Source organism: Patagioenas fasciata, chromosome 3 (assembly GCF_037038585.1).
Source record: "Patagioenas fasciata isolate bPatFas1 chromosome 3, bPatFas1.hap1, whole genome shotgun sequence".
Classification (NCBI taxonomy): Eukaryota; Metazoa; Chordata; class Aves; order Columbiformes; family Columbidae; genus Patagioenas; species Patagioenas fasciata.
Genome location: NC_092522.1, coordinates 29,332,569 through 29,355,185, shown reverse-complemented (window position 1 = coordinate 29,355,185; position 22,617 = coordinate 29,332,569). Strand labels below are relative to the sequence as shown.

Genomic DNA, 22,617 nt, shown 5'->3' with positions numbered 1-22,617 from the left:
CGCAGGCGCACCGCCGAGGCGCGTGCGCGTGCCACCCGCCACACCGGCCGCGGCCGCTCGCGGCGGCTGCATCCCAGTGCCCCTTTGAAGGGTGGGTGTGACCTGCAGGCCCGGCCCCTCCTCGCCAGCCAACCAGAGGAAGGAGGCGCGGCGCGGCGGGCGCCATCTGTCCAATGAGGGGCCGAGGCGCGTTTGGCGGGTCGGTCGGTGGCGGGAGTTGCCGCCACGAGCCGCGTCCCGCGCGCACCGGTTGCTGTTGGCCATGCTGTGCCGCGCGCTGCTCCGCCGCGCCTCGGCCGCGCCACACCGTGAGTACCGCGCCCGACCCGCGCTCCGCTGCGGCCCGGCCCGCCGCTGCCCCTTCCCCGGGCGGTGGCGCCGCGGCAGCGAGAGCTTGGGCCGTCCGCTGCCGTAGCGGCGGTCTCGGAGCCCCCGGGTTAGACCCCCCCTCCCCCCTTCCCCGACGGCAGAGTGGGCGGCTCGGGCGCCTCCACAGCCGCTGCGGGGGCCTCGGGGCTCCTCGGGCCCGCGGCGGTGCTGTACGATGCGGTTACGGTCCGTCTGTCTCGCCGTAGGTCGGTTCTCGCCGCTCCCCTTGCAGCACCTCTTGGACAGCTACCAGTGCAGCCGAGAAGATGACCACCTGTCCTACGGGGAAACGGGGATGCCCGTCCCTCCTTTCGGCTGCGCCTTTTCTGCAGGTAAAGTCACCTTCGAGACGCCCTTTCAGGGGCCAGGGTGTGGGATCTGCTATCGGCACTTAAATTTTTTTTTTTTTAATGTCTCATTATTCGGTTTTAATGTTTATTGCTTTAAAGTGATCTGGTAACAGTGTACTTGCATCTAAACGTGATATAAACTGCATCATGGTGCTCCTAGGTATACCGGTGAAAAGTATTCCCTTAAAAAAGTGACTACAAAGTCTTTATTTTAAAGCCTCTTTGTTTCAGCTTTGTCTGTATCAAGGTATGTCCTCTCGGTGACAGTGCTAGGCTACATAGTTGAAAAACGGAACTTTTTTTCGAAGTGTATAAAATATATGACAGGATGGAGTATGTAGAAATCAAAGAAGCAGATGGATGTCACTAGACTGTGACACGTAGCGTTTTCCCGTGATAAATACATGCTTCCTGCTTTTCTAACCCACATCCACAGAAAGTACTGGAGGGTGTAGATGATAGGTAGTATAGATACAGAGAACTACAACTGGAGAACTATTATAGCTGGTGAAAGAGGCCATTATCTCAAAAGTTGCTCCTGGAGCCATTTGATTGCCCATGTATCGTAGTTCCTGAATGAAACATCTAGAAAAAAGTGTTGGCCAATATTTCTGCATTTTGAACATTTAATTGCTATGTAAATACTTTTTTTTCAAACCTATCTATTTGCCGTGTATCCTACTTGAAGTGTTTGCAGCCCTTCACAAAGAGCAGGGACATTATGATTCAGCTACATAATACACAAATATATTTTGATTTCTTTTCAGCCCCAAACTTGGAGCATATACTGGCAGTTGCAAATGAAGAAGGATTTGTTAGACTGTACGATACTGAAGCTCAAACTACCAGCAAACTCATCTTTAAGGGTATATATTATACAAAATGTGATCTTCATTTGATATGTCATATACTAGACCTACTGGAATCAAAGGAAGCTTCTTGCAAATCATTTAAGTGTAAATGTGGGCAGTACTTAAATCCTTCCATATACTTCCCTGAATTTTTACAGAGCAGCAGCATGACTGCGCCCTTACAACAGCAGTAGTAGGCGAATTGTTCTGTATTGTCTGTCTTGCCTAAGGAAGCTGTTGACAAGTTTTCTGATTTCAGTGTCTGGTGTTCTTTAGTCTTCTGCAAAATACCACACTGCAATGCATTGAGCTAATCTTGTTTTTTGTTTTGTTGTTAGAATGGCAGGCTCACTCAAACGCTGTATTTGACCTTGCCTGGGTACCAGGGGAACACAGGATCGTAAGCAGTCTTTTCCCACCTAATTTTGTTTTTAATGCTTTGGCAACTGTGTGCAGAAAGTGACTAAGGCTTTTTATTTTTTCTTCTGAAGGTCACTGCTTCGGGAGATCAGACAGCCAAGGTGTGGGATGTGAGAGCCGGGGAGCTTCTTGGCATATGTAAAGGTCACCAGTGTAGCCTCAAGTCAGTTGCTTTTTCTAGATTTGAGAAAGGTAAATGTTGATATTACCTGTTGTCTGTTTTTCCCTTCATCTTTCCTTCTGGCACATCAGTACTTTGGGGGCTAAAAAGGGCTTTGGAAACCGTCAGCTAAAATAGCAGAGGCAAACTGAGCAGCAGCCTAGCCAGTGAAGCAAAAATAACTTGTTGGAACTTCACAGTGACCTGATGCTAATATCTGCACATTTCTGATCTTGGGCAAGTTTAAGACATGATATTGAAATCATTCAGTCCTTACTTCCAGACATAAATTTGTAAATACTCTTTTCCTAAGCTGTTTTTCTCTAGAGTAGTAGTAAAGAAAGACTAGGAAGACCAAGGAAAGTAGTCAAAAAGCATGGCAGAAGACTGGCCTGAGTTTTATATTTCTAGGACTGGCATCCCAAGTGTTGGGGCAAAAGAGCCAGAGGCACATAGATGGCATTGTACAGCATTTGGTTAATGAAAATAAAACTTTTGGAAGCTAATACCACTCTTTTTCGTTCTCTCAGCTGTCTTCTGTACTGGAGGCAGAGATGGAAACATCATGGTTTGGGATACCAGATGCAACAAGAAAGGTAACCGAACGTTCAGATACATATCAAAAAAGCTCAGTATCTTGTGTAAAAACAGTACTCAGATGTACATGTTGGACTAATGCTTTTGATTACAATATAGGCAACACTTCTCTAAGAAGAGGCTTGTCAGATAACAGTGGACTGCTTTTGTACAGTAAAGGGGCAGAATAGGTATTCCTTCTGTGTCTAATGTTTTTTGCACTTTGCAACAGTCTCAGATTAACAGCATGATACACATGCTGTTCTGATAATACCCTGTGTACTGGTAAGGAGATAAGGAGGTACAGAGAACATCTTTGTGTGGGACAAGCAAGGAGATAAATGAGCTGGGTGAGAGTGCTCAGGTCAGAGCCATTCAGAGGGATGAAGCAAAGCTGGGAAGATTCGTGCTAGAGTTGGAAGGAAGGCAGAAAGTACAGGAGCAAAGGTGCTTGTGAGTGCTGGGAACAACTGAACATGTTGTGGAAACACATCCTAAATGCAGGGTGAGCTCATTCTGCTCCTCTCTTTCTGTTTCCTGGAGCTTTTCCTTCCCTGGTCAGGTCATGCCTTTATGCCTCTTCCCAGTTCTCTGCTCTATCCCAGAAGTTTCCTGGCCTGTGCTGCCAGAACATGTCTTACTTTTTCATCTGTCCCAGGCTCCCTGGCTCTTCAGACTGGCAACTGGTGGAACGGAGAGGCTCCACATGATTGATGTGGAAAGTACAGGAAAAAAAGAAGTAGAAAAGTCGCTTTTCTGTAGTACAGCAGTAAGTTTCATAAAGTAAGAAGTAGCAGCCAAAGGCTACTAGAAAATTATGAAGTGGAAAAGCACTGGAAACCTATTTATGAGTACAGTTCTGCTCAGGATGAAATGGGTTGAATACTCCAGATGAGGTTGCACACTGAAGCCCAGACCAAGGGGTGATGATTTCCAAAGGCAGCCAGTCTAGGCCAGTTCTAGCTTACACTGACCTCTGCAATATTTTGCTGTGTATGCTCCTGTTTTCTACTGTGTTCTTCTCATTGGTTTCATGTGTAACCAGCAATGGTTGTTTTCAGAATACATTATTTTAAATGATTTTAAAGGTTAGTCTCAGCCACTGCCTGTTTTATTAAAGTGATGGAAAAATTGCATAGAAACATTTAATTGAGATGTCTTTGATTTCTTTCAGATGGATTTTATAGGCAAGTGAATCAAATCAGTGGAGCACACAATGTGGTCGACAAGCAGACTCCTTCCAAACCAAAGAAGAAGAGACAGAACCTAAAGGGACTTGCTCCGTTGGTGGTAGGTATCTGGGGAACAAATGAAAAGTAGGCCTGTCCTCTGAGGACAATGCTGTTCATAGAAGCCTTCCTAAGTAATTATTACGAGAAATATTTGGTTTGGATGTCATAATTGCTTCAGTTTATCTTTGCAGAGGTAGGTTTTTTTGTTATTGTCACTTGCTAAGGCTAATTTTAGACATTGTTTATTTGTCTAACAACCCATGAGCCATCAAAACCATCTTTCTGCAAATGCCATGTGAAAATACCTCTTTTTTTCCAGAGAGGAAAGAAGCGGTCCAGCATTCTTCTTTTGAGGGGGAAGATAGGGAGGGCTGTAACTTTTTTTTTTTCTTTAATTTGGCCACACAAATGACTGCTTACTGCAGTAAGACCTAGTCTTATTTAATCTGTTAAACCTTGTGGTGAAGGCATCTCTCTTATCTCTGACCTGAAAGGTTTAGCTTCAAACTGCTGCCCAAATACTTACACTGGGAGTGTTCGAAGGGTTGTTGTGTGTTTCGAGGTTCTCCTGCCTGGCTAGGAGGAGGTTTCCTTCATATTCACTTGACCTTGGACTAAGCAGCAAGATCTTGCTGACCTTGAAAGAAAATAAATGTTGTGGAGTTTTTATTTCTTTTTTTTTTTTTTTCCTTTTCTCCTTCAAGGATTTCCAGCAGAGTGTAACTGTGGTGCTGCTTCAGGATGAGCATACTCTTATTTCTGCAGGAGCTGTTGATGGGTAAGGAGGGAGGGACACCTGCTTTTCTGTCTATTCTGCATGTTCTTCACAGTGGCACAAAAAAACTGGGCAATTTTTTTCCTAAGATCACACAGTGGCCAACAAAGCTACAGTTGCTATTAGGTAGATTCAGGAGAGCTATGCTGCTAGCTTGCTTTGGCAAAGCTGAATGCTGCTTTTCTTCCTTGCTGGAGGTGGCAGTGCTGGGACAAATTGTGCATAGGTGGTAAATGCTAATTTTAGTGTCTTAGCTATGGGGCAGAACAGGAGCAGTTCTTACTATCCCTTTCTATTCTCATGGACTTATTGGACCTCAAGTAAACAGAGTATTGTTAGAGAGCTGTTTTGGGATGCAAGTGGGTGGTTGGTGCCTGGATATGTGTAGGCATGCTTGAGAAAATGTTGCCTCGAGTTACAAAGGGTGCATTCTTCTAGGTGCTAGATCTGGTGCAGATCTTGGAGCGCAAGCAAACTGTCTCACTGATTAGCATGGTGATTACCCTCTCAGAACTCAATTCTTTAGCAGGCTCCATGTGGTCAGAGCCTTACTCAGGCAGATAAGATTGACTCTCCTGCCTATGGCTCACGAGAGAGGCTTGCTCCTGTCGAGGAGGAAAAACCTTGACAGCCTTAATTTTTAAAACTACAAGTCAGGATAGTAGCTGAAGAAAGTTGACTTGTGCCCCCATGTTGTATGTTGTGTAAGTTACAGAAGACAATGCCACTTCCTCATCCATAACCAGCAGAACAGTTGTTTTGCTTTCAGCCTGTCTCTGCTCTACTCTTGCTCAGCTGCTCTGTAGCACTGGACACTCCTCAGTAATGAGCAATCTGTCTTCCTGTGCTCTCAGAAGGACCTGTCAGCATTGCAAAATAAATTTTGAAGTTGAAGACACTTGTGCTTTTCTATTTCAGTGTGATCAAAGTATGGGACTTGCGCAAGAACTACGGGGCTTACTCTCAGGACCCGGTGCCTTTCAAGTCTTTTTTATACCCTGGGACCAGTACTCGCAAACTTGGTAAGTTATTGGAGGATGTATTTGTTTAAGTGCAAAGTGAATTTAAGAAAGACCAACAGTGCCATCTCTTTAGCCAATTAGTGATCACACTGACAAGCTCAGCAGGGTATTTCGATTGCCAATACCAAATCTTCAAGTTGCAGAGTGAATGTGCCCCACTTTTGTATCATTGCACCAATGACAAACACTTGCATAAGCTTCAGCAGTGCGTTTTCAGAAATGGAGATGGGGGAATGAATGATAGAGCTCTTGAGGTAGAATTCAGCTAGTAGTTTTGATGCATGAGGAAAAATCAGATTGAACTCTTTCTTTGCATTGTATCTTGAAAATGCAACAGACCAGACTGGGTTTTTACATTATAACCTTCCAGAGTGGAGCAATACTTAATGCTGTTTGTTATCCAAAACAATAGCACTCTTGTTCATGCTGCTCTGTGCTTCTTTGTATCAATATCTTAACGCCTTACAATGCTCTGATGCAACACAGTAATTCCTGATGACTTATCTAATCAACTATCTTGACGTGGTAATGGTCAGTGTCAGTCCCAGGAACTTGAGAGTAATCCTCGAAGAGCTGTTTGTGGAATAATGTGCTGTCAGGGAAAGATTTTTTTGGAACCTAAATCACTAGCAAATCAGAACTTGGCTTTTTCAACCAAAGCATGAGGGTTTCTGTTTGTTTTTAATGTACAAATTCTACAATTCGTTGTTCCTATTGTCCATTTGAAAGTATCAAATGAATCGCTTGCCTGCTCTGAAGGTAAGATCCTCTCTAAATATCAGCCTGAATCCTCATGAGAAAATGTAGATGTTATTCTAGAAGCTTTCCTTCTCCAGAAAGTGCTCTGTCAAACAAATAAATTTTCCAATAACAATCAATCTCATATACAATAGAGATCCTTTCCAAATTTCCCTCTCTAGGCATTTCTTTGAGAATGCCTGTGTTTTGTGGAGTTATTTCTGATGAAGAACTTCTCTCTTTGTCTATAGGATATTCTAGCCTTGTTTTGGATTCCACCGGTGCTAATCTGTTTGCTAATTGCACTGATGACAGTATCTACATGTTCAACATGACAAGTTTAAGGACTGTTCCAGGTATGCATGACATCTGTGGAAAGAGCTGCAAAAAATAGGTGTTGCAGACCATAGAAAGGCAAGTTTCTCCCTGTGACTTAGAGAGACCAGCTTGAATGCTTAGGAGACTTATTCCATACTGTTATATCTAAATCCATCCAGGAGAGAAGGCATCTGTGCAAGGGCCAATCATATTTTGTGTTAAGCCACCCACATGAAATTAATAGCACAAAAACTTGCATAAATGCAGATACTGGTTCACCCAGACTAAGGGTAGTTTACACGTTTTCTGGTGGGGAACAGCTAGTTTCCAGCTTCTACCCACCTGAAATAACTTTGAATCTCGTGCTTACTGGCAATCACTGATTTTTCAAGCTCTTAGATATAAATCCATGTAAAGTGGTCATAATCAGATATTTGATTCCTTCAGCTCTGCATCTGTGACTTTTATGTTGTCAAGACAACCCACAGATTTCAGCGCACGAAGCTGCTATGTCAGAAGCCACTGGCCGCTTCTCAGAGAGCAGCAAAACTTGTTAGATGCATTCCAGCCAGACATGCGGTTTAGTTTCCGTTGCTTTTCTCAGTCTCTCAGTTAATTGAAATTAAATGAACAATATGTCCTTCTGTCTGCTCTTCAGGAAGACAGTGTGGTGGGTGGGAATGCTTCCAGAGTCGAGAAGTGGTGCAAGTAGCACATTTTAGTAGGTCAGTTGTTGAGTTTTACCATGGGTGTGACTGTTGAGCTGTGGAAATACACAATATCCTGTCCCCCCTATGGGAGTGGGCTCTCTCCAAAGCGCAGAGCATCCCACCCTTGGCCTCCTCGTGGATGAAGCCGATAAATCCCAGTGAGCAACCTCAGTTCAGCCGGCCGTATGAAATGTGTGTGGCTGTTCCCGCAGAGGGCAGCGCCTGCCCACCGCTCTGTGCTTCTCTCCTTTCGTCCCTGCTGTGGCTGTGCTTGTCTGGTCTCGAGGCAGCTGGAGGTTGTGGGGGGACATGAGGAAATTCTTCACTCTAGCAGGACTTGCTGGTAGGTCTGGCTTAGGAAGGGACTTGCTGTCCCATAGCTGTTGCTGTGCTGAGAGAGCTGTGGGTAAAAATTAAGGGATATTTTGGGCGTCTTGCAATTTTTCAAAGACCACCAAACGCAGCCACCTGTCCTCTGGTTGTGGGTCACCTCCTTCACCAAAACCGCTATTAAAACAGGGCTGGTAGAGAGGGTGCCAGCCGTGCCTGGTGCTACATCAGGAAACTCGACCTTTCTGCCCCGATGAGAGGATGTGATGTAGTGCAGCTGGTTGTTCTAGGTCCACCCTCAGCTCCTGTGCTGGCTACCAGCTGCTCCAGCCCCCGCAACAGGGGAAATGGCAACCATCCAGGTTGATGCTTTCAAGGCTTTCACAAACACTATTGGGGCTTTAAATATAGACAACCGGCAAGCGTGGTTGACATGGTGCAAGTTTTGCTGATGAAATAAAGATGCTGGAGCAGGAGGCAGGAGCAGCAAGCACTCTCCTTGCCGCCTGGGTGGAAGAAGGCCCTCGCTATGCTTTCTGGTAATGTTGTGGGGCTGATGGTGGTGGAACCATAACCAGAGTAGTGGGGCACCCCACGTGATGTCTCGGGGTGCTTGTGACATGGGCGAAGCTGAAGCTTTAATGAAACTGCCACTGCTTCCTAATGCTGCAGAGAGAGCAGTTCAGGTAAACCTGCTTCATTTGGGAAGCCTGAAGGGCTTCAGGTGAATAATAAAGACTTCCTGCTGCCCCAGAGCAAGGGAGCAGTGCAACCACTTTCTCCACTTTCTCCAGAGGATATGTGACTGGGCAGGAAAAGCCTGTAAGATCAGCCCTGCTTGCGCAACCCACTCCAGAGCTATGCATTGAGTGGGGCTTTTATGTATTTTTTTTTTCTTTTCTCCTCACAGTGGCAGTTTTCAGCGGGCACCAGAATTCAACCTTTTACATCAAATCCAGCACCAGCCCAGATGACCAGTTCCTGGTCAGTGGCTCGAGCGACTGCAACGCATACATTTGGAAGGTGAGGTGACTGGGACAGACCCAAGCATGCAACCCCGAGCTCCTCTGATCTTTCGTTTCATTTGCTTTTCATGTTCACGTAGGACACTCCCTGTCTCCCACTTCTGCTTGCAGCAGCCTAGGGTTAGCTCCTGGCATGTTGTGCCCGGAGTTTGTTGCTCTCAGGGTTAGATGTAACTGTTTAATGTAAAACAGAGCTAACCTCCTGCCTTCAGTATGTCTCTCATCACTGCTGCTTATTGCAAGTTGCTGATTTTAATCTGATTTTAATGGGCACTAAAATCCTCTTTCAGTCCTGGTGACTCATCCAGCTATGACAAGTAGACAGACAGTTCTAGCTTCATATCTAGCAGTGGAGCACATTAACAGAAACCTAACAGTTTAATTGTTTTGAAGGGCACTCTTTCCCCCCAATTCCTCTTTTTCCAGTACTTGCTTCACACATAGCTTTTTATCATGCTTAATCTACAGTAGTTAAAGCCATTGTATTACAGCAATGGCTCAGCCAGAGCCTTCAGCAAAATTCCAAAGCACTGTCTGACAGCTGAGAGGCTTTGTCACTTGGCATCTTGTGCTGACATGCAGGAAACGCAAAGTCATCAAGTTAATAGCAGGGACCGCAGAACAAGGTGCACTTCAAGTTCTGGTTTTCATACTGGACAGCCCTGCAGTAGAAGGGTAGGCTTCTTATTGACATAGAATTGACAGAAACCACAGGTGACTGCTTCTTTCAGGTTTGGAGTAATCTTTAGGGAATGCTGACTTGTTTACCCCTGCCATGATGACTTTGAAAGTAACATACAAACCTTTAAGAGTAGAGAGTCAGGCTGCTGTGGCTGTGGTTTGAGCATGGAGTCTCTCTGGTTTGGAGAACACTGGTAAACAGCTGGGTTGCCTACTCAGAAGCAGCAGGAGTGCAGTAGCGTGGGTTCTCCCCTGCCAAGTGTCATTTTATTCTTCCTCAAGTTCTGTGTAAGTTCAGCAAAAATACCTGCGCAAACTTGTGTTGGGCGTCCTACATTCATGTGTTTTGATACTTTCTTGAAATGCAGGCTGGGGCTGGGATGTTAGCATTCAAGGAGGTCATTACATCTCAAAGCTTAAGTGTTTAAGCATATTTAGAATGCATTTGTGTACAGAAGGCTTTTGTTGATATCACATGTGGGTGACAGATTGTATTGCACATTTATTAAACAAATCACCAGATGATCACTTTTTAATACCATGGTCATGTTAGAAAGTGAGATTTCCAGCAGAACTGTCTCTTTTGAGATCTGTCATATTCAGAGGTTCCTTAATTTGTTTGAAATGCTGTCAGCTTTTACTGACTCTGAAACATATGTATCTTTTCCTGGGATGAGGATTTGCTCTGCTGTGAACAAAACATGGTTAGATATTGCAGAAGCAAATAATGTGTTATGTTGGAAATAACATAATGAAGAGCACTAGCTTTCCATATCTAGAAAGAAATGAAAGGCAGGACAAGACATTGTTGAGGAACGAAAGGCAGAGCAAGAATTTGTCCACCCTTCTTATTTCTTTGAGAAACGTCGGCATCAGTGCCAAGCTGTGTTTGGGTCAGCAATTCCCAAAGAACACTGTAGCTAGAAGTTATTGCTGAGAAGGACACTGTTTCAGGCTTTTGCAACATATACATCACTTTCAGGCAATGAACACTTGCTTTATTGTGTTGTTGGTTTGTTGCTTCGTTTTTGGTTTTTAAATGACTGGTCTGTCAATTAACGAACTGACTCTTCAACAACCCTAAGATTATAAAAGCCAGATAGCAGAGGGGTTTCCCTGGACAAAGATGGTACCTAGCTGAGCTACCTTCCTGGTAATAAAAAAAATTCCTCTATAGACACACACTTCCATCGTCCTTTGAATCCTCTGGTACGCGTCTAGCTGTACTTTACAGCTGTACTTCACGCCTCACTCCAAGGTGACCATATTAAGTTACCCTTTGGTCTCTCACAGCCTCGAAATTTAAGTGCTTCTGTATTGCATAGTGCATAAAACTACATCCACTATTTTATGCAGAATCTTGAAGATGGATATAACAGCTGTTTTAGTGGGTAGAGTAACTAATGAAGTCCCATTTCCTAGGTTTCTCTTTTTAACCTTTCCACAATAGCTCTAACTTCCCCACCAATATCCTGTCAAATCAGGCAAAAAGCAGCATGTGCTGTGGCTAATCCTGACTTAACATGCACAGCCTGGCCAACTCTCTTTTGCCAAGCACAGTGGACACAGCTGTAACTATGCATCCTCCTTTAGTTCAAAATAAGTTGAGTGTAGTTGGTCTGATTTACTGTAGTATAGCGTAAAACCACTGTGTCCCAACAAAACTAGTTCTCTTCCTCTGCGTTCCTTCCAGCAATCGCTATTGTGTCTGTGTTGTGTGTTACAGAAGACTGCTATTAAATGTAAACAAAGGTATTCTCTGCACCAAGATCTCCTGTTGTTTATTCCCTAAATAGGGATTTGGTTTCCATGGTATTACATGTTTTGGCAGAGAAGGGAATACCCTGACCAAGACCTTTAGTGGATATTTAGTCAAGTGATTGCCTTTGTTATGCCAGGAAAAAAAAAGCGGCCTGTTAAGATGAACCAGTTTGTATTAGAACAACTTTAAGATCTGAAGCTGGATATTCAATTGCAGTTTTGCAGGCTGTTGTAGGAGGTGATCCACAAGAGGAAAAAAAAACTTGTGTGTAAATCAGAAGCTTTCCCCCATGTCTTGCATCTTCCCTTGAAATCTATATACGTCTCCTCCTTTTCCCACACAGTAAAGAATCTGCTCATTCACTTAGCTGTTTATGCAAACTCCCTGGATAAATCCCCCTTATAATGTCACATCAATAATGGTGACTCATAGCTCCAGAACGGATTGCCTGCTGAAAGCATGCAAAAGTTGGATGCATGTGTATTTTCTTCTTTGGGCCATTTAATGCTAGCTCCAGCTGCATCTGTCACTGACAGGAGCTGTAATCAAAGATAAATAACAATACTGTAGAACAGGAGCAAGATTTTTTTTTAAAGGGTGTAAGAGAAATGGAGATCAATTGGATGAGCCTGAGTGGTTTAGGGAGCTTTTTTTATGAACTCTTAATAGGGTCTGTGGTCCAGCTGTTTGGAGGAGGTACAGGCACTTGGCAGTCAAACAAAGGCCAGTTCTGAAGCCAGTGAAGGTTCATGCATAGGATTTTGTTGGTGACGGTTTTATTATGTTTATAAAATATTGTCCTGTGATTGGGACGTTTGTAAAACAGCAGCAGATCCTTAATCAAAGTATGAGCTTCCCAAACTTGTAAGCGTCTTACCTAGAACAGGTAGAGGTACTTAATATAGTAAAATGCTTGTGTCGTGTTTTGGGCTGACAACTCTGGAGGCAGAAATCCTGAGTGCAGCAGAAACTAAACAAGTGTTTCTAGGCAAGTCAGTACATTTCAGTGCTGACCAGCTGCTTCACCTTGAGAAATGAACCATCAACTGATTCTCAGGGCTCCTTCAGCTGTCTCATGATGACAGGGTGAGAGTGTTTGATTTATCCATCTCATATAGGAAAGACGAAAAGGACTCACATGTTTCACAGGTGGGCTGTGGGGTCTTTTCTTAGTGATGTATATTAGGTTGCAGGACTTCTGATTGTTTACTTGTTTTTCTATTGAATTTTTAAGGTTTCTGAGCCCAGCCTTCCTCCACGGATGCTCCTTGGTCACTCTCAAGAAGTTACGTCCATTGCTTGGTGTCCTTCAGACTTCACTAAGGTTTGTTTTCTAGAAAATTTTCTTTCCCATGAAACAAAAGACGTGATGTGGCAACATTGGCTTTTCAAAATTGCAGCAGTATTTGTTTATTTGTGAGGAAATTTTTATAATTTCTAAAACTGTTCATTTAGGGGGCAGTAAACCATGCTAGTCACATGAGTACAATGTATCAGAAGTTTTTAATTATTTTCAAATAATTTAGGCTATTTGATAAGACCTAGGAAATTGCAAAAGAACAAATACCTCTTCTGATGAGAGCCTGTGACACTACCTGTAAGAGACAAAACTGTGAAACCATTTAATCCAGGCTTTCATAAGCCAAAAGCTTGTTCTATGGTTCTATTCTTACAGCTTTCTTACCTGTCTGACCATTGATACATCTGCAAGTCTTATACAGAGCAGCAAGAAGTTTTGAATACCCTTTAAAAAACGTGTGGACGCTTTTCATTGTGACCTTTTTTCAAAATCTGATCTGTTTTAATGACATATTTGTGTGTATACCCAAAAACCTACAGTGAAATCGGGTCAGTAATTTTGCACCAGAGATTGCTAAAAGGAAGAGGACTGCAGTAGGAGGTTGGTTCAAATGATTGACCCAGCTCAAAATAAGAAACAACCCTGGAAAATCCTAGATAGTGTCCTAATAATAGCCAGAGTTTCTTTCGTTCGGTAATATTAAGCAAGTCAGCCACTCTCCCTGGTTTGCACTGTAGCTCTGGGTCTTCAGAAAAGCATTGCAGTGTAGGAGGGTGGGAGTCTTGTGGCCTAACAGGAGGAATTGTTCTGGTTGTGTAAGATGCACAAAAATATGAGAATTGGCATTTTAGATAAAATCTGTGATCTAGAGGTGGCCCAGCATCCTGATCATGATGTGTTGGAAATGCAGACCAATACCGCTTTTAAGATCATTACTGACACAGGTAAGAAATAGTCAGCCGTTGTACAGATGCTGAAGCATGAAGAAAAGTGGAAAATGTGGTGTTAAGACAGGTCAGGAAGCTGCTTGGAGTGACTTGAGAGGCAAAGCTGCTTTTTGTAGGTACACTATTGGTGTCACAAAGGTCAGAGTAGAGGCACTTTCCCATCCAGTTTGCTGTGAACTTTGGCCACAGCATTTCCTTTTTCTTGCTGCTGATTCCTCTGTGACTCATCAGCCAATCTGTCCAAAGAGAGCCATAAAAGGGGTGCTAGGTGAGTTCTGCTGCTTCTTTGGATGACATTCCACAGATCCTTTCAGAGCATGTGATGCTGCGGCGTGGATCTAGACCAACGTTTCTAGCAGAGTTCGTTTCTCTGCCAGGTACTACTGACATATGACTCTGAAGAGAAAGCGCCTGAGGCTCGTGCAACAGCCTTCCAATGTCACCTTCTTGGTGTGTTGCAAATGTTTGTCCCCAAGCAGAAAAGCTCCTGAGTAACAGAGACAGACCTGGATGCAGGTGCACAAAGCAGCATGGCTGCATTTTTCTACCAAGTGACTGAGATTTCAAAATACACCCTGGCCCTTCCTGAGCAGACGGGTGTCTGTTACAGAGCTGTGCAAGGCAGCCAGTTACTGGTGACTGACATTTTGCAGAAAGACATGGAAGTGGCAACCTTGCCAACTTTGATGCAAATGCTGCTGTCTGGTATGGCAAAGAAACAGAGTTGGGTTTTTTTGTTTGTTTTATGGGCAAATCTTGTACCTGCTTAATCAGGCTTCACCCTCATTCATATTGGCATGGTGTGTTGGCTGTAGCTGTTCTATTTGACTTGGCCAGTGATCCAGAGGATGTGCCCTGGTTACTCCAACAAACGAATTTATACTGTAGATTGCCACGTGCTCTGACGACAACACCATGAGGATTTGGCGCTTACGATATCGTCCTGAGGAGGAGAAATCAGCATTCAGCAAAATCACCTTGGTGGGCTGGGTCACTCAGAAGAAACCAGAAGAGCAACGTGGAGCAGGTAAGGCCCCTGAGCTGAGGTGTGTTGATCTGCAACACAGCTTCTGAATTTTGGCTGTTCTCTGTAGCAACTAAAGCCTTTGGCTTTTCTTATTAGTGTTCTATCTTTTTTTTGTATTAGGCATTAATTCATATAGCCAGACAATCACTTCTACTTGTAAATACTTCAGCCACCAACAAGAAAAGCTGACTGAAATAGTTTGCAAGTATGCTGAAGTCTATATGAGCAGACTTCAAAGCAAATATTCATTAATACAGCTTGTCGGGCAGCCAGGACTTCAGTGGGTGTCAGCAGAGTTCAGTAGTTGAACAGTCAAAGCAGATCTTGTGTGCGTGTGCTGTAGCACTAAGTCACACTTTTTTTTATATCAAATAATACCTGAGAGCAGTAAGCTCATATACTTTTTCCAGTTTGCTAGTTTACCTGTAAAGGGCTGATGGCTTATTTACCACCTTGGAAGTTTGAAATGTTTCTTCCTGCCCAGTGGTTGAATTCTGCACAGATATTTTGCTGCTGCTACTAGTATTACACCTCTTTCTTCAGCTTCATACAGTGGTACTGACTGTCTACACAGACAAATGCCATGTAGTGAAAGTAGTTCAAAAATGAATGTAGACAATCGTGATGCAATCATAATGTTTGAGAATTAATTGGTAGCATTCATCTGTTCACATGTTAAGACTAGCTAACACATGCAATAGCTTTCTACAAAGCCTAGGCGATCAAACAAGGTATGCAGCATGGGCTCACAGCTTGCAAGCAGATCTGAGCCCTGTAGGGAAGCTACACACTGGATAGAACTTGAGACTAGAAGAAAGGAGCCCTGGACCATCGCGCTACTTTGACTTGTCTGAAACTTGCATTCTGTTACAGTAGAGTAGGTGAAAGGAGAACAACCCTCCCAAAAAAAAGTGAAATAAGATGAGCTGCTCTGTGGTGTAGCTCTGAACCTGAGACTACAATAGCTTCCCAGCAGCTGGTGGTGTGACTTCCTGTGTTCCACCTATCTTTTCTAGCCACCCTCCAAATGAATTTCACCTTGGCTAACACAGATAAAGGCTGAAGGTCCTCAAATCCCACTAACGGGATAACATTACCTCTAACCTTCTGCCAGAGAGTAACAGTCTTGCAGGAAGTTTGCAGGACAATAGTGGGGAGAGTGCCAGGCCTGCTGCGTAGCTGGTAAATGGTTTGTGTGCACACCCCTTGCTTCAGATAGGACTTAAAATCACTTTGTGTACTCATTTCAGCAAATGAGAAGTAAGCGTAGGTCTAGTCCAGAAGCCTGAAACCTAAAGTAGCTTGTACACTAAAACTTTACACATCAGCTTTGGCAATTATGCTAGAAAAATAGCTTATTTCTCCTCACTCTTGCTGTATTAAAGTAACACAGGAGGGAAGAGGAAGTACACAGACACTGCAATCACAACAGCCGGCTTCCTGCTGACCTTGGCTCTTGAACACAAAGCACGTGCTGTTAGACTGTAGGAGTTATCTGCAGAGACTGATTCAGAGCTGGCAAGCTAAGCAATATTTCAGACCTGCTGGGATGAGGTCTAGGTAGTTCCACACCCATGTGGAACAATAAATGTGAGACTGAGGTTGTGTATTGACTGTTGACCTATATCATCAAGCGTAGCGAGCACAGTTTCCTTTTCTTTGGAAATTATTTTTGTGGTTTCCCTAAGTTGCACTACTTTCTCTATGTTTTTGTGTAACAAAATCTGGAGCAGGCCTGTGCGTGGACAATTTCTGACTCTTAAATCTGGAGATTGATTATATCACTCTAGAAGATTCATAGCACAAAAGGTACGAAACATCTGAAATAACCTGCTTTGGTGTAATGCAGGTTGACTACAGGTATTTACAATATTGTGCTACATGCAATAGCAGCTTAAATGGAAACGGCTTGGAACTGGCTTAGTAGAAGCCTAAATAATGCAAGCAGTCTTACAAAAAAGCCCAATCTTTGCATTCTTTATCTCAAGTTTGGGGCTGTTTCTCAAGTTTGGATTTGCTTCTTGCTGCGACACCCATCCAACTCTCAAGATGGCTTTTTTCCCCTTATCCAGTGCCTCCTCCAGCCTTCCAACTGGTTTGGGATTGAGAGTTGCCCATACCCACCTAGTAATGCGATATTCTTGCTCTGTGAATTTGTAGACGGTCATTCAGGATCAAGAGTTGCTGAGCTTGCTTCTTCTGCCTCTAGGAGCTTAGATTTTTAAGCGCAACTAATCCCCAGCTGAGATGTTATTGTGTTGTAAGTGCTCATTAAAGTAAAGATTAGGACAACCAATCTTGGCGGTTACTTTTGCTTAGACCAGATTGAAACAAGTTGTTGTGAAGTGGCATATTTTATCAGGAAAGGAGTCTTTACCTCTCTTTTTTTGTGTTAGAGTGATTTGTAGTGGAATCCATTAATATGGGATCCTCTCTAATTTTGCTCTGATGCACCAGTACTTATATTTTGGATAGTAGATAACACAGTAAAAGGAAGTACTGAAAGAGGCTTAGTATGGTATATAATCAAAAAGTCATGTAGATGCTCACTCGACATGCTATCTGTGAGACAGCTGAGCATGCTAAAGAAAATGGCAGGTTATCGACACTAGACTTCTCATTGTTCTAATGAAGTGCTTTATAGTACAGTGCTAATTCTGAAAATTAGGAGTTCACATTAAACCCCTGGTATACAGAAAATGTTGAGAGCTCTTGTGCTCAGCAGTGGGAAGGTATAGAGTAATTACGGTGCTATCCTATTTAATTGTATCACCACAAGCTAAATGAATGAGAAAGCAGGCAGCTAACGAACCCTCTAAAGTGTTTTCTGTTGGAGGGTGCCAGAAATAAAACAAAAAATAAATAATTAAACCCCTCTAACACTGCTGCAAGATCTTTTCTATATATGATTCCCACCGTTACTAGTGAGGTCCTTATGCCCCTGCCTGTGACTACTAAGAGGCTGGGTATTCAGAACCTCTTTTCTAAAAGCAGAGGAATTTACATCTTGGCTAGTGAGCTCAAAAGCCACTGTGAAATCTGTTTGGGACAGATTTTATTTCGTTTGGAATTTAAGTCCTTGTTCAGGAGTTGAAGAGTTTCTCACATTTCCCTGGGTGTGGTAAATAACTGCTGTCTTCATACTAATATAGCATTGCAGAAAATCCTTCTTCAAAATGACAACAGAATGAAAGTCTGTCCTTTCCTGTTCTGAGTCTTTTTTTTTAACCTTTAAAATATGCAGCGATTAACACCTGACTAGGAGCATTATTCATGTAGTAGGGCATTATAGCATAAGGCAGGGGTGTCAAACTCATTTTCACCAGGGGCCACATCAGCCTCACAGTTGCCTTCAAAGGGCCAAATGTAATTTTAGGACTGTATAAATACAGTATTTATACATAATGTGGCCCCTGGTGAAAATGAGTTTGACACTCCTGGCATAAGGCTTCCTTGGTATTGTAATTAGCTGTGGAGCCTGCTTTCATTACCTTTGTCCCTCGCCCCAGCTATGCAGACACTAAAGACGGCAGCGCAGGTGGGGAAGGTGGGGACAGCCATGCTGTCAGGCAGCATCTCAGTACAGAGTGGTCTGGACTGAGCCGCTGCGAGGCTTCCAGCAAGGCTAGATAAATGTGCAAGATGCAAAATCAGTTTTCCCTGTCCATCCGTCCTTTGACTGTAGCTCACATAGGAATGCCCATTACAGAAGGGATAGACGTTAGACATTACACAAATGTATTGTATTATACTTATCAATATGATGTAGGGTTTTACATAGGACTTGTACCAGTTTAGCCAAAATTAGAGGGATTTATGCAACCTCTTAATACAAAAGGGTATGTCTGAGAAGCAGGGTCAGTGCTGAATTCATCTCCTGATTGGAAGGGCTGTTTATAAAAGGGCTGTCTTTAGTTTGCTATTCTGTGTTCCTCATCAGACTACTTATTTCTCCCCCATCAGGACTGACAGCCAGCCCACAAAGTACTCCTGCCAAGGCCTTCACAGTGGGCAGCCCCTGTAATTCCTCGCCACGGATGGCTGCCTGTGCTCCCATTTATTCTGGAGACCTTCCCCTGCCTACAAACACTCCAACAGGCGCTCTCAAAACCCAGACGGTGGCAGCCTGCACGCCAGCCAAGCAGAGCAGAGCCAGCCCATGCGCTTCTCCCAAACCAAACCCTTCCTCCAAAATGTCCATTAAACATTGGGTTACAAGGACTCTGTGCTCTTCTTCTCCGGAAGTGGGGACAAAGGCTCCTTCTCCTAGAAAAGCCTTGGCAGAAGTCACCCAAGGTCTCCTGGAAGCCTCTTGCCCTCCTAAAGCCCCACACTCACAGTTTGAAAAGCGTGCCAAGAGAAGGCTCGAGTGCAGCAAGGAGGACGACGTGGGGCAGAAGTGTCTGCAGGCCTGTAGCTGTGTGACTGAACTGGACCATGCGGCTAAGAAATCCAAGCTGAATTTATGTCACTTGGCCACAGACCAAAAAGCTGATGATGAAGGCTCTCTCAGCCTGGCTGACTTGGATCAAGACTGCGAAGGCTCCAGCCGCAGCCCAAAAGAGCTCTCCTTTCCTGGAAGCTGTATTAATCCATCAGGCGTTCAAACTCCTCCCCGTCTCTTCAGATTTCCATGTGGGAAAGACACTGAGGTAGTAGATAAAGAGAATAGTTCACCTGAAAGAAAAAATTGGTTGTCTGCTCTGGGAGAGAAGCTCCGGACTGGCAGAGCTGGCAGCCAGAGCACATCAAACAGCCCCCCGTCATCCTGTAGTCCTGGTGCCAAACGACGAGAGACTGTGGCAGCAGCCACTTCACCGAAAACTGTAAGTAGGACCGTCAGTGACAGTGGTCATGAAAGCACTTATCCCTAGCTGCCACTCTGCCCTTGTTCTCTCCTGCTCAGGCATTCAAAGAATTATCCCTTTGATTGTGGACAAAAGGGATGATTTCTGGCCTAATAAGCCAGATACATTAATGCTGTTATCTACTAATCCCCTCCATGCGGGAAGAGAATTTTTAGGATGTTGATGTCCCTCACTTTAAAGGGACTTAGAGCACACAGGAGATCAGTGATCCTCCCAGTCCTCAGTCAGGTGTTCAAAGGATGTAGCTGTCATCTGAAATACAGCTTGCTCTGAGAAGCACAACAATGACAGCACCCTTCCTGGCAGATCTACTGTTTGTGTGTTCACCGTCACATCTGCCTGATTATGTTACTGGAAAGCCACTTCAGCACTGGAAGAAAGAGCTAAATTTTATTCTAGCTCAGGTAGCAAAAGAATTTGTTACCCATGTTAAAACCATGGGGCTAAATAATGCCTTCAGTTCCTTCAATTGAAAACTAGCAGAAAATAAAGGAATTGCAAGAGTCAGAAGACAGGACTTAACCTACATAATCCTACTTTTCATGTGCAAGAAGCCTGGCACAGAGCTCATCCTAGGATCTGAATGTTAAGCTTATAAAGTAGCTAAAAAAGTTGGCATGAGGGTTTGATATGCAAACCGAGAAACAATAATTATGTTTTTTAAAACAAACCAAACTTCACTTGTGTCTGAAACTGGGCTCTGAGTCCTACAATGTCTTTGGCTGAGTCTCATTTCAGTAAACATTATGTAAAGTTTCACTTATCAAATTTCAGTTGTACTCTAAATTGAATATCTAATGCTAGAAGTTGCCATCAGTAAGTCTTATTTTAGTAAAATACCTGATTTCACGTCTTCCAGCACTTCTGTCAGATGTGAAGTATGCAAGCCACCACTCCTGAAGTTAAGCACAGCAGCTGAGCTCTTTGTATTGTGGCTGCACCAAGAAACCTTGGTTATAGTAAACCTACAACTAATTGTGCTTTATGCTGCATGTGCTTAAATACAAGACAGAGAGGTTTGCCCTGGAGAAAGATTCTTATAGAACAATTATCTTTTCTGCCCAGCATGTTCCAGTTCAGATTCCAGGATGCTCCTGAGTTGTACTCAAAGCCTGAGTAGGTGCCTGGAATAACCAGCAGTATTTGTTGGTCTGCTACATCTTGAGTACCTGCAGCCCTCTGATCTGCTGTAGGGAAAAACTGCAGCCAGAGTGCTTTTCCAGTGGCAGTAAGACTACCCAAGGTTTCAGCCGGTGTTCCCGGGAGGTAGTAAGCCTCTTATCTGTGAGACAAACATTATGGCAAAGAACCTTTCATTTATTATCTTATTTGGGAAGCTATCAAACCAGAGCAATGATGGAAGGCGACTTTAAGACTCCTGCAGCATATGAACTGTTAACCTAGAAACATTTCTTGTTGGTTTTGTTTTGTTTTTTCTAGGCTGCAACCACTTCAGTTTCCATGAGGAAGATCTGCACATACTTCCACAGAAAGCCACAAAACGACTGAAGCAGTTGCACCTGGATGTTGACACTGTGATATCAAGAGCAAATTTAGCAACACCAACAATGATGCGCCAGGATTACACAGTTTGTTGTTAGACATTCGTAAACTTGGGGTTTTATCATCCTGCTTGTAAAGCCATTAACACTTGCAGCCAGTTGAGTGTGGAAAATTTACACAATACTTAGAGATACTCATGATCTCATATTGACTTCAGATGATGGATCTTTTTATAAAGAAAAGCAGAGTATTTTTACATGGCGACTGTTATAGGCCAAAGACAGCAACAGCTTTGCTGTGCATTGTTAACAGGCACGTATAGCTTGTCAGTTTGTGTTACTAATCTGCTGTTGAAACTTCCTCTACTTAAGAGTAATGTGTAAATCATTACACCCTCCTGAAAAGCAAGTGCTGGAATGTGTGTAGAGAAACTTACTGGAGGTAGATATGAGCTACTTTGCACTGAATGTCATTTCTACAGTTATTCCTCTAGTATCATGACGACCCATTTCCAGCAGGGAATTTATGAATGTGTTAAGTAAATGTAAGACTTTTAAACACCCTGGGTCCATCTGATGGTGATTATAGTCTAAGAGGAGACTAATCGTACGTAATGCCTGTGCTCCTTTTGCCATCCCCTTGCTTCTCCCAGTCTGAAAACTCCTGTGTTTGCAGACTTAGCTGGCTCTTGAACCATCAGCACTACAGCTGTTGAGGACAACAGCTTGTCACTTCTCTGAAATAAAATACTGGCAAGGTACGTTAGAAAAATTAGTTTGATCTATTCCAAATAGGTGTCCCTTAACTGGCGGTTGCTCAGTCACATCTTACAGATTCAGCCTGTATGCAGCAAAGGCATTAATAACTGCTTATAACTTAATAACACTTTTATAATATGATATCTATAAAATAATAGATTGTAAAATGGGGGTTGTGGCACTTGACATTTTAGAAAGCACTTCACAGAGTTTACATATTAATATTAAATGCTTTGCCATTGTAAGTCATCACTGATGCTGACAGAACAAGGTCACTGAAATGAGATCATTGTCCTGCTAGCTAATGATACCAACTCCACAGTCATGTTTTCCCCAGGGGGAGCTAGTCCAAGATCTGTATCTTAGGTGGGAGCATTTACTCTGTATTCTGGCGTAATAGTTCCTATTAACTCTTACAGCTCTGAATCCCTATTAAGTTTTTCTACTGCAAAATAATTGAGGTATTTGTAGGAGATGTGATCTGACCAACTTATGTTTTTCTATCTGAAATTTTTGTATCTACTTTACAGTAGCATTGAATGGTACAGCAGCTGAAAGGGATTAGAAGAAAACATGCTGGCTTGTATTTATGTCATAGGCTGTATTTTGTAAGGAAATAAATGACTTGGGAGAAACTGGCTTTTGTGAAAGGTCTCTTACAGCTACACAGCAAAAGTAAATGTCTGGTGTGCTTTTTAAAGAAAAATAAAAGTAGTCACCATCGAGCTGCATCTTTTAGCAGGAGCACTCAGGGACCTAGAGGGGCCAGAACGACTTTCTCCTTTTTGCTGAATTGCAGTTCATCACCGCATTAGCTTTGAGGAGATGTCATTAGGAAAGTGGGAAAGGTAACGTAGTGCTTCAGGCATTTTTTATAGTTCTTAGTTTTTAAAAA

At 43.3% G+C, this 22,617-nt stretch overlaps 1 protein-coding gene across 1 annotated transcript; it reads left to right on the top strand.

Moving 5' to 3' along the window:
* The first annotated feature begins 155 nt into the window (after nucleotides 1-155).
* DTL (denticleless E3 ubiquitin protein ligase homolog) lies at nucleotides 156-22,360 on the top strand. The gene is made up of 15 exons (XM_065835221.2): nucleotides 156-308; nucleotides 576-701; nucleotides 1,487-1,585; nucleotides 1,909-1,970; nucleotides 2,062-2,182; nucleotides 2,681-2,746; nucleotides 3,901-4,016; nucleotides 4,663-4,736; nucleotides 5,652-5,755; nucleotides 6,745-6,849; nucleotides 8,762-8,874; nucleotides 12,554-12,643; nucleotides 14,455-14,593; nucleotides 18,557-19,419; nucleotides 20,902-22,360. The coding sequence occupies exons 1-15, from the start codon at nucleotides 263-265 to the stop codon at nucleotides 20,968-20,970; spliced, it is 2,193 nt and encodes a 730-aa protein (XP_065691293.1). The 5' UTR covers nucleotides 156-262; the 3' UTR covers nucleotides 20,971-22,360.
* Nucleotides 22,361-22,617: the final 257 nt, after the last annotated feature.